This window comes from Molossus molossus, unplaced genomic scaffold (genome assembly GCF_014108415.1).
Source record: "Molossus molossus isolate mMolMol1 unplaced genomic scaffold, mMolMol1.p scaffold_m16_p_11, whole genome shotgun sequence".
Classification (NCBI taxonomy): Eukaryota; Metazoa; Chordata; class Mammalia; order Chiroptera; family Molossidae; genus Molossus; species Molossus molossus.
The window spans coordinates 55,565,589-55,578,393 of NW_023425346.1; the positions used below are offsets into that span (position 1 = coordinate 55,565,589).

The window sequence follows — 12,805 nt, forward strand, 5'->3', positions numbered from 1 at the left end:
TAAATTAACCCCTTATCTGATGCATCATTAGCGATTATGGTCTCCCATATAGTGAGATCCCTTTCCATTTTGATGGTTGTTTCTTTTGCTCTGCAGAAGCTTTTAGTTCAATGTAGTCCCATGTGTTCCTTTTTTTCCTTTGAAACACCAATCAGAAAGAATGTGTGTACCTCTGTGTTCATAGCAGCACTATTTACAATAGCTAAGATCTGGAAACAACCCAAGTGTCCATCAGTAGATGAGTGGATAAAAAAGCTGTGGTACATGTACACATGGAATACTATGCCACTGTAAGAAAGAAAGGTCTCTTATCCTTTGAGATGGCATGGAAGGACCTGGAGAGTATTATGCTAAGCGAAACAAGCCAACAGAAAAAGACAAATATCATGTGATCTCACTTATTTGTGGAATATAATGATCTAAACAAACTGATGAACAAAACTGACCCAGAGACATAGAGGTAGGGTACAGGCTGACAAGCCTCAGAGGAGGGGGTTTGGGGGAGGAGAGATAAACCACAGAACTTATATGCATATAAGCATACCCAATGGATACAGACAACAAAGCTGGGGATGCGGTGGGGGAGATAGGAAGGAGGGTGTCAATGGGGGAAAAAGGAGACACATCTGTAACAAAAACAAACAAATAAATAAATAAGTAAAAAGAAAACATAAAAATAAATAAAATAAATTTAAAATTAAGGTCCTCGTCACTGTCTGCACGGCTGCCCGGCTGATGCGCTGGGGGTGGGGCTGCAGGGGAAGTGCCAGAGCCGCTGAGTGAAGTGAGAATCCTACGAGGAAGGAAATGGCCGCCTCTCCATCCTCCTCCTCAGCCGGTGGGGTCAGTGGAAGTTCTGTCGCTGGATCTGGTTTCAGTGTCTCAGACCTTGCCCCACCACGGACAGCCCTTCTCACCTACCCCAAAGGAGCTGGGGAGATGTTAGAAGACGGCTCTGAGAGATTCCTCTGTGAATCTGTGTTCAGCTATCAGGTGGCGTCTACACTGCAGCAGGTGAAACATGATCAGCAAGTTGCTCGGATGGAAACACTAGCTGGTTTGGTAGAAGAGCTGGAGGCAGATGAGTGGCGGTTTAAACCCATCGAGCAGCTGCTGGGGTTCACACTCTCTTCCTGTTGACCTTGCCTGGGTGGCCACCTCTGGCGCACAGCAAGTGCAGGGCCAGCGAGGGACTTTCCTTGCTGCTTACATAGCCATCCGGAGTTCACAGCTCCACCACTGAACTGTTAATTCACATCAGTACTGGGCTGATTCACATCAGTACTGGGCTAATTCACATCAGTACTGGGATAATTCACATCAGTACTGGGATAATTCACATCAGTACTGGGATAATTCACATCAGTACTGGGTTTCTCTGTTTCTATCCACAAGCAACAAATATTTAAATGTGTGATCTTGCAGGGAAAACTTTTGTTTGTTTGTTTGTTTGTTTGTTTAAAACATCATTGAGAATTAGGTTAAGACAAGCATCAGAAAACCAGGAGGTTTGGGTTTAAGAGATGCATAAAACTTCGCAAGGCAGGTAGGTCACAGGCCAGAACTGGCCAACGGAGGGCTCCTCTCCTGACATTCATGCGGTGCGTGGAATCCTCACCGGTCAGGTCTAGGTCAGCATCTGGAGTTGTAAAATACAGCATTTCTGACCTAAAACATTCTTTTTGCTAATGAATGTGATTTCTACTCAGGACCTAATTGAGGAATTTTTAAATGTTTAGGGTTTTTTCTGTTTTTAGACACCTAATTCTATAGATTCTAACTTTTTCTAACTTCTTTTAGACATGGCAAATGCTGGCAAAAAGAATTGTTTTTTGAATATTGAAGCACTTGTAAGAATAAAGCAGTGAATAAAATCCTTTAAAATAAATAAATAAATAAATAAATAAATAAATAAATAAATAAATAACAAGAACGATGATCATAACTATCTGGAAATGTATTAATCTCACATTTTGCTTTATGCATTTTAGAGATTCATTCTAAAGAAGAATATCAACTACTCATCATTTATTACAGTTATTTTTTTGTAAGTCCCCCAGTTAGTTGTTTTCCTCACTAGGATATAATTTATCTCCTTGGGTTTAAACTATATAATCCATTCTCAAAATTACACTTCAGAAAAAATAAGTGGTAAGTACTGTGCTTCACTCAGCCCATCTGTATACCTGACACCTTTCTCATCACGGGGTAGGTGCCACCATCCATTCCTTCAAACCACCTACACTCCCTCAGCCTCTGCATCCTCGTCCTGAGACCGAGTGCCAGTCTGCCCCAGCCTGCACTTCTGCTCCCAGTGTCCCAGTATAAACTCGTGATTTTACAGTTGCCTCTCTTTCCCTCAGTTTCTCCTAAATATACACTATGTCCTAGCATGAGGCTTTCCACAAAAGAGATATTTATGACATGCCTGAGGAAGCTTCCATTATATACAAAGGAAAAACATACCTCTGCTTCTAAAACTGAAACTGTCTCTGTGCTGAAATCCATTCAAATACGCACCCTCCTACCAGCTCTCCAATATGAGAAAATAAACTGCTTTCTTTCAATTTGCATGACCATGTTTTCTGAAATGAAACATACACAATATAGTCTGATGCTTAGTTCAATAATTTGCCATATTTGAAATCTGGCTCATATGGCATAAATAAATATAAATATATAGCTGACCCTGGGTAAAACATTATTAATTTATTGAAAACTGTGTATTCTTTCCTGACTAATTACTATTCCTCTACTGTTCCATTATTCTCCAGTAAGAAGGAATAATATTGAGATAATAGAAATAGATACACACACACACACACACTCACACACACACACACACACACAGTCGCTAGCACAGAGCTCCAAACCCTTGCGAATGTCTAAGTGACAAGAGCACTAGGAGCACCTCTGGTTCAAATGAAGCAGCTCTAAGTGGGCTCCTGGTGGCTCCTCAGTGGGGGCTGCTCACTGGAAAGACCAAGCCATGATTAGAAGGTTGGAATTTTCATACCTACATTTCATCCTCCAGAGAGGGAGAGGAGCTAATAATGGAGTTAATGATTGACCGTGCCTACATGAGGAAGCTTCCATAAAAATCCCAATAGTATGGGGTTTGAAGAGCTTCTTAGGGGGTAAATACACTGGGAGGATGAACACCCCAACCCCATGGGGGACAGAAGCTCCTGTGTTTGGAACCCACCCAGACCTTGCCCTGTGTATCTCTGCATCTGGCTGTTCATCTGTATTCTTCAGCACATCCTTTAATAGATTGGTATGTGCAAATAAGTACTTCCCTACGTTCTGTGAGCCGCTCTAGCAAACTAATCAAACCTAAGGAGGATGTCATTGGAACTTCCAATCTGCAGGCAGTAGGTCAGAAGCAGAAGGCAATAACCTGGGCCTGAAACTGGTATCTAAAGGGAGCAGTCTTGTGGAACTGAGCCCTTAACCTGTGGGACTGTGGGACCTGATGCTCTCTCCAAGTAGATGATGTCAGGAGTGAGTTAAATTGTAGGACACCCAGCTGGTGTCGTAGAGAATTGCTTGGTATGGAAAAACCTCCATGTGTTTGATGACCAGAAGTATAGGGTTTTATGTGAGTAGTAAAGGAGACTTTCAGGGAAGAAACACACAGTAGGAAAGAACCGGGGTTTTCCTACATGGGAAGGAAGAAAGCTGAGTAAACATGGTACCAGAGCTCAATGAAGGGCTCAGAAAAACAAGTTCTAAACTCGGTGCTGCTCAGTTACCTTACTACTTCAAACTTTATTTCCTCATTCACAAAGTGAGTTTTCTAGTCCAGGTCGGAGGTCAAAAACTCAAATGCCTACCATAACCAGGAGGTACTGTGAACAGTCAAAGAGGGGTGTGGCCGGGAGCACAGCAGTGGGTGAGAGAGGCTGATGGAAACTGGAAGGCAAGTGCCTGTCACAGAGATGACAAGTGTTCCGGTGCTTAGACCCAGCCTGCTGCCACATGGGAATGTGGCCAGATCCTCTTGTCTAAGGAAGCTGGAAATCTGGACTTATTTGCGATATTAATGACAACTAATTCCATGCATTTAAAAAAATGTATAGGCACGTATTGTGTAGACTAAGCCCAGTACATCTGTGGGCCAGATGAAACCTATGGCCAACAGTTGGCAACCTTGGGTTAGATATCTTTCTTTCTAATATAATATAACTTGGGTGCTTAGTCTATAAACTAATGAGATTGCATACTCTACCCATTTTTCAATAAACTTGGCTGAGAGGGAACATCAAGTAAAATGACACAGCAGAAAAAAACACGGGTATGAAGTCAGAAGACAAATTCAAGTCCGTCCTTCACCCTTGAGAACAATATGGCTTAACGTCTTGGAAACTGACATTTTCATCATCTGTAAAAGAATTACAATCCTTCTAGCTTGAAGGGTGTTAGTAATATTTGAATAAAATTGTGGAAATGGAAGCATTCTGCAAAATCTACAACACTAAACAGCTTTCAGGAATGTGTTGTCTAACTCCCCACAGATCAATTTAGGAGAAAGAACTTTGAGATTAGCCAAATATCACTTACTGTGGAAAGTGAAACAGAGACTTCCCAGAACTTCCAGTAGAGGCTGACAATTGTTTTGATGTTAAACCTACCAAAATTATTAAGATAAGCACCACGTGGTTTCAAACTTTCAGGTGATTTATAGCACACACACAGTGCTATCTAGTTTGGCCCACTCTAGCAACAACCAGGTAAATCCATTCAATTCAGGGTCTCTAAATAGTTGACCTGGTGTCCATCTTGTAACTCAGCACCTCGAGTGACACACAGGGACCTGTGGAGAATGAGTGAATCCACACTGTGTAATGAGAGCTCTGAACAACTTCCATGGCTATTGGCTGATAAGGAATGCCATATGGTGAGATCTGTATCAGTCTCGAGTGCCTCCCCACTCTGAAACAAGGATTTCACCCCATCCACATCCCCTTCTGTGGGCCCTAGATGGGTTACTCCCAACTGTTCCAGGGGACCTCATCACAGATCACTGCTAGACAACTCTGGTTAACCCAGAGAATAGCTAAGTAACAATGTTATCTCTTCCCATGGCATGTCCCTTGAAGTGCCTCCTCATATTTGTGCAAACCATGACACTTCAAAATGTCAATTAAGCGATCCTGACAACAGCTTAGAGCAGGGGTTGGCGAACTTCTGGAAAAGGGCAGACAGTAAATCCTGCAGGCTCTATGAGCCACGGGTCTCTGCCACAACTACACCACCATGGTCGTGTGAAATCCGCCACAGACTATGCCTACCTGAACGAGCACCCAAAATGTAGAAGGCTGTGTTGGCGAACCCCCAGCTTAGACTATTTATTCACTTCAGTCTGTGAGCTATATTCAATATCAGATCATTTTAAACTTTTGAAAAAAAAATTATTTTTATAAAAGGATGTCAAGTAAAACTAACAAAACACTTCAAGACCATCTACGTATGGATTTTGCTTTCTTCTCAAAGCAGATCGATGACATGGTTATGTGCTCCCCATTTTCCATGTGCAGAAATTGAGGGAGCTTAATTAACTGGCTCATAGGTACATGGCAAATAGATTTCAGAGCCAGGATTTCATCCTTGGCTTCTCTGACCCCGCCTTGCCCTTTCGCCAAAGCACTCAGCTGCCCATGGGGTATGCTCAGGAATTTCTAAATGCCTCCAAAAATGCCTGAGCTAATCTGAGATATGGATGCTCATTAAACTTTCATTGAAGAATGTTCATAATGAAAGTGAATATTTTAAAATATGTAGCTGAAATGAATCATGCTTAAATATAAAGGGAAGAATAAGGCTAAATTCCATTCACTATTCTTTTTTTTCTTTTTCTTTTTTTTTCTGATTAGGCCAATAAGTTTTTATTTACGAACTCTTTTGTAGACGAAGCCATTGAAGTAATAACAGGCCCGTTTCTGATGCAGTAGACTTTTCTAGGCAAGATCAATCCTTTTCCTGGCATTTCCCAGGGCCTGCTCACTCTCTGGCTACAATGTCACCAAAAACATGTTCTGTCTTTCCTTGTGCTTAAATTTGAAATACAAATCTGTTTTGCAAATCTAACCAAGTTAATGTTATGGACCACCCAAGAGACAACTATTAAAAGGAAAGAAACCCATTATTAAAAAATCCAAATATTTAGCAGGAAGAAATCGTGAACATGATACTCTTTCTATTGAGGATCTGGTAAACCACATTTAAATGGGTTTTTTAATGTATTTTCTTAATATTGAAAATGTCTTCTAAAATGTACCTTCAATTTCCTTGGAAATCATAGCCAGTCACTGTTGAAGGTTTTATAACACATCTGAACATTACCATTTTAGGTGCTAAGAAAATTTAGTTTCCAATGTTTTTATGATAACCAAATTTTTCTAACTATAAATTACCATAAGGGATAAATATAAAATAAATAAATTAAAACAAGCTTCTTTGTCTTCTAATTAGTAATAATATGCCTTAAGCTACTGAAACATAGAAAGGTAAACATGGTGAAACAAATCATTAAAATATGTTTAGATTTTTCAAGAAATTGGAAAGTACCCATTTTCCACAGATCTGCCTAATCACTACATTAATAAAAACAAAACTAAAAAGTTCTTCAGCAAAGCAAGATCTGTGCTTTGATAACCAACTAGATGAAGCTTAATATAAATACCGCTGGTGGTTATGTTCCAGTTACGCTTCCCTTGAAGGGATATGAAGATGCGGCTGATAAAGTAAAATAAAAAACCTGGGAAGCAACCCTGGCCGGTGTGGGTCAGCTGGTTGGGCTTCATCCTGTGCACAGAAAGGTCCCTGGTTCGACTCCGGATCAGGGCACATGCCTAGGTTTCATACTTGATCCCTGGTAGGGGGCATGCAGGAGTGCAGGGGGCAGACAACTGCTCTCACATTGATGTTTCTCTTTAAAAAAAAAAAAAAAAACCCTGGGAAGCATAGTGAAATTTTTTAACTAGAGGAGCTGGGGTTTAATGTTATATCATAATGAAAATATTACACTTTTGCCACCCTCTGTAATCCTTTGTGCTGTGGATCTACATGTTACTTTAAAAATAAAATGCATAGACCTGTAGTATAAGCTGGCAGAACATCTAGATCCAACCTACAAAATAGCCAAAATTCTATTTTCAGAGAACAGTAGTAATTCTAACTTCATTACTACAGACCTCATACCAGGCTTTGATCCCTGTGCAGTAGTGTCCTTTTATCTTCTGTCTGTCTTCAGTGTCTAGCACAGGGTCTAGCAATTATAATAGTAAAAACAACTACTAACATTAATTCCATCCTCTCCATATGCCAGGACCTGTGCCAATAAGTCTTACAGAAAATGCTGATTTAAGCCTCATTAAACAGCCTGGTATTACTAAGTGCTAAGTAAATTTCAAAAATGAACAAATATATTAACCTACATACGTGCAATCATCCTTTAAATGGAGTAAGGATTTCAGTCTTGTAAGGATCTCCTCAGCAGCCCATTTATAAGGACAAGAGAAACTTTACAATGAAAATAACAACTCCCCTCCCTAACCCCTCACTTGAACAGAGTTGTAATGGGGAAGATGAATATTTTGCAGACAATTAACTTAAATATATTCTATCAAAATTATTGATTTTAAGCCAATTTTTTTATATTTCCTCATTTTTTAAAAAAATGTTTTTTTCTTTATTAATTTGAGAGAGAAAGGGAGAGGGAGAGAGATAGAAACATCGATGAGAGAGAACAACTGGCTGCCTCCTGCATGCTCCCCACTGGGGATCGGGCCCACAACCTGGGCATGTGCCCTGACCCGAAATCGAACTGCAACCTCTTGGTGCATGGGTCAATGCTCAACCACTGAGCTACACCAGCTAGGCTACATTTTCTCTTGAAAATTAAGCAGCCATTTAGCTAGGAGAAAGATTATACCATAAAAGTCAGAGAACTAAAACTATTAGTGGAAAAATAGCAATACTTAAAAGGCTTGAATCAACAAATTGTTGAGGCTCTTCTTTTCCTAAGAGAACAGTTGACCTGTAGCCAAGGGTGGGAGCAAGTTCATTCAAGGCTCCAACCCTTGTAGTATCCTGAGCGAGTCACTCAATTCATATCTTCCTCTCAATGGCTCAGGCTACCTCACATTTACATTGCAAAAGGAATCAAAACAGCGGTGAGCTCACTTAAAATATGAAGTGGTATGTTAAAGTGTATACATGTAAGAGTCATGGAACTTATTATTATCCAACATAGTCAATGGTTTTCAGACTTTTGAGATTCATACAATTCTAGAAACAGAATTTAGATTAAACTAGAGTATGGTATGAATTGGCCAAGTACCTAATGAAACAAAATTTTAAGCATATAATACAGTATTTTAACTATAGGCACAATATTGTGCAACAGATCCCTTGAACTTATTCATCTTGTATAACTAAAACTTTATAGCCACTAAAGAGCAACTCCCTATTTCTTCCTCCCCAAGCCCCTGGCAACCACAACTGAACTCTGCTTTTAGGAGTTTAACTATTTTTGATTGCTCATGTAAGTGGAATCATACAGTATTTGTCCTAGCTCACTTCACTTAGTAAAAATGTCTTCTAGGTTGATTTCCTCCTTTTTTAAGGCTGAATAATATTCCATTATATATATACACCACATTATCTTTATCCAGTCATCCATTGATGTACATTTAATTTGTTTCTATGGGGGAGATTTAAAGACATTTAAAAACTATTCTTTTTTTCTCTCCTCTCCTGCAGCAAATTCCTAATTGTTCTCTGAGATTATGCACTTGAATTTGGAAAGTGTTTAGGCATCCGTGGAAGTGAAAATAGAAAGCCAAAAGATAGCATAAATATACATTGTCTTTTTATTTTGTTTGTTAGTTGCAGATTTCAGTACATGAAAGTAATAAGTGAATGATACAGGAAAACAGAAAAGGAGCCACTCTCTGAGGGTATTAGGAAAGGCCTCCCAGACAAGGTGATATTTATGCTGATCATAAATGATCAATGGGACTTGGCCAGGGTAAGAAATGAGGAGGATATTTCAGGCTTCAGAAAATCATGGCCTTTTCTGGGAGTAGTGACACTCTCAGCATGGCCGGGACAGGAGACACAGCTGATCTGAACCTGGGGAAGGGAACTGGGAATCTAAAGGGAACCTGAGGTCCCACGAGTAAATCTGACTTACATCTAGAAGCACCAGAGCGTCAGAAGATGTGTATAAGCAGAGGAGTAAAATCACCCGATTTGTTTGGGGCGGAGCCAACTCTGCTGTGGATAGATAGCAGAACATTTTTGGAAGAAACTAGTGGCAGAGAGAGGTGGTAAGGGTCGGAAATGAGGCATCAGCAGCACAAATGGAGAGGAGATAGATTTCACAGGTAATTTAAAGGTAGAATCGATAGAGTTGGGCAATGTTAGAAAACAACAGGTACCTCAATGTTAACTTGGTGATACTTGTTCAAATCTTTTTTGCGATGTTTCTTTACTAAAACACTGCATTAAAATTGAAAAGACACAAACAAACTCATATCATATCAATAGAACTACATACCCAGGGGAATGATTTTCATTACAGTGTTTGGCTTTTTCCAGGCAAAATTATGTTCAGTCCCAGGAGGCCCCAAAGCCAGATGTCTTCTAAGCAAATTAACAGATACGATTTGGTAGGATCAGAGATCAAAAAAAAAAAGTGCGAACAATAACTAAAAACAACCAAGCACTTGAAGAATTGTTCAAATGATGGAAATAGTGAAATATTGAACATTAAGACTATAGAGCAATCAATAGCAGAGGTATATAAAATAATTATACAAAATTAAAAACAGTCTCAGATAATTGACTTCAAAATTCAAAAGAGATTTCTTGCAGGAAATGAGAGGGATAGAGAAAGACTTTACAAGAAAATGACATTGGAGTTAGACCTTCAAGTGTGTAGTAATTTCATTTACAGAGTTGTGGAAAAGTCATGAACAGGAATAAGAAAATTAAGATTGAAAATGTAGTATGGGGCCAGGTTATGAAGGCTCTCGAATGCTACACCAGAGAGTCTGAACTCCAGGGACCCACTAGAAGTAGGGTGAACTAAAAGTGACACTCTCAGCATCCTGCTTCAGAAAGAGTCACTTGTCAGGAGCAGGTAAAGAGGAGCAAATGGGTGAGGCCATGGGATAGAAGCAATAAGAAAAGATATGGGAGATATTTTTTAGGTCAAAAAGAAAGTAGACAGGGCTTGATAAAGCTGTAGTGGGAAAGCAGACAAGTTCCAGTGGGGAATACAATTGAGAGCTAATTAACAATGAGCTTGCAATGGAGCCAGAGAAGGTCTGACGGTGGCCTGATGTTTGTGGTAAGGTCAATCGGACCAGTTGTCCGGCTGTGTTGTCTCTGCAGGGCCCCCCGGAACTGCAGCAGCTGTCCCACAATCAGGAGGATAACTACTCCTACTGAAGCTGACCTACTAGGAGCAACAGGGTCAGGGGAGAATGGGAAGCTCCCAAGTCTTTGATGATGTTATTGAGTCACTGATTTAACTACCCATGTGACTTCTGGCTATATGCTAAAATGTAGTAAAAAAGAAATCAGGGTTTATGACTTTTATTACTCAGTAATGTGAGAGCAGGAGTAGAGAAATCAGATGGTGAAATCTACTCAGAATGGGAGATTTGCAGGGCAAGTAAAATAGGACATGGGCCCTGGCCAGTTTGGCCCAGCAGTTTGAGTTCGTCTGAGAACCAAGGGTCATGAGTTGGATTCACAGTAAAGGGCAAGTACCTGGGTTGCAGATCCGATCCCCGGCCCCAGAAGGAGTCATGCAGGAGGCAGTCAATCAATGTATCTCTCTCACATCATGCTTCTCTCTTCCTCCCCCTCCCTCCATCCTACTCTATCTAAAAATCAATGGGAAATATCCTCTGGTGAGGATTTAAAAAAAAAAAAGGACACAGGGGATGCAGCGGAGCGAGAGGGGCATGGCACCAGGATGGGGCCCAGCTGAGCATGTTGGGCCACGTGGTCCTCTCCCCAGTCTGGTTCCTCCACAACCTGCTCATGAAGCTGTTCCAGTGCTCCACCCCAGCCACCACCCTCGAGAGCCTGACATCAGGTGCCCGCTGCGGCTCATTGACAAGGATGTCATCAACCACAACACCCAGCGGTTCTGCTTTGCCCTGCCATCACCCCCGCATATCCTGGGCCTCCCTGTTGGCCAGCACATCTACCTCTCGGCTCCAATCAATGGAAGCCTGGTCATTCGGCCCTACATGCCTGTCACCAGTGATGATGACAAGGGCTTCGTGAACCTGGTCATCAAGGCTTACTTCAAAGACACCCATCCCAAGTTTCCTGTTGGCAGGAAGGTGTCCCAGTACCTGGAAAGCATGAAGATTGGAGACACCACTGAGTTCCAGGCCCGAATGGGCTGCTGGTCTACAAGGGCAAAGGAAAGTCTGCCATCCGTCCAGACAAGAAACCCAACCCAGTCATCAAGACGGTGGTGTCTGTCGGCATGATCACAGGAGGAACAGGCGTCACCCCGATGCTGCAGGTGATTCGCGCTATCATGAAGGACGAATGACCACATCGTGTGCCACCTGCTCTTTGCCAACCCGACTGGGACAGACATCCTGCTGCAGCCCAAGCTGGAGGAACTGAGGAATGAACATTCTGTGCACTTCAGGCTCTGGTTCATGGTGGACAAAGCCCCTGAAGCTTGGGACTACAGCAAGGGCTTGTGATGAGGAGATGATCAGAACCACCTTGCGCCCCCCGAGGAGGAGCTGCTGGTGCTGATGTAGCCTGGCCTGCCCAACCTGGACCACGTGGGCCTCCAAAGGCCACCTGCCTCAGAGCCAGGCCCAGCCTCAGCACCTGACACCTCTTGGCAGGGACTGCTGGGGGTGGGCAGCTGCCCCCACCACCGGGCCCAAGGAGGAGGGGGCTGGCCAGGGGCCCCTTGGGCTGGCACATGCCCTCCCAAAGCCTCCACACTTTTCCCAATGCACCCAAACATTCGGCAGCTTTGGGAGCTCCAAACTGTCAGCTTGGAGGTTAGATCGACCGTGTCAGGGTCCTGGGCCACGAGCCCTGATGGCAGAGGTAAGATAAAGCTAATGTTTATTTCTTCCTCTGTCCCAAAGCCACCCCTCCTGCTGCCTGCACCCCAGCGTGGGGAGATTTTGAGCAGAGCCTTTCATCTGAGCCACATCTCAGTGGCCTCGGTGTTGCCTTTAGACAGCAGTGGACTAGCCTCTTGCATGTCGGCTTTTCCAGAGTCATTTATGAGCAGAAAAAATGTTGAAATAAAACGATTCTAGTATTAAATATATATATAAGACATGGGAACCAGAGTCTGGAGGTTATGAAAGCTAGCAAGAACTGAGTTCACATGGTGGACCAAAAGGTCCATATGAATAGGGAGACAGGTGCCTGCCAAGGCAATGGGCGGGGCAAGGGGCTGCCACGGCGAGAATAAAACTGAGATTCAACAAGAGAGTAGATTGGGACGAGGTGGGCCCAGAACCAGCCTTGTCTGAGAAGATCATTTCAGACAAGGAGCATGGCTGTGCCTAGGTCCAGAGGCCGGAGATCTCTCAGACAAGGGCTGAAACACCAGCTCAGTGCTCAGGTTCCTAAAGATAACAGAAGAGAGAGAAAAGCAGAAAAGCAGGCTCAGAATAGGTGAGAAGCAAGCAGAAGGTATGGGTTGAATATCAAATGGAAAAATTATGGGATACCAGGATAGAACGGAGTTCAAAACCCGATGAACAAACAATAGCATGGATGTGATGGGGTG

At 42.3% G+C, this 12,805-nt stretch overlaps 1 protein-coding gene and 1 pseudogene across 1 annotated transcript; both read left to right on the forward strand.

The window, feature by feature from the left end:
- Positions 1 to 807: 807 nt before the first annotated feature.
- Positions 808 to 1,140, forward strand: LOC118625725 (anaphase-promoting complex subunit 16-like). The gene has a single exon (XM_036254838.1). It carries the CDS (start codon positions 808 to 810, stop codon positions 1,138 to 1,140), a length of 333 nt encoding a protein of 110 aa, XP_036110731.1.
- A 9,861-nt stretch (positions 1,141 to 11,001) lies between these two features.
- LOC118625727 lies at positions 11,002 to 11,807 on the forward strand (annotated as a pseudogene).
- The last annotated feature ends 998 nt before the right edge of the window (positions 11,808 to 12,805 follow it).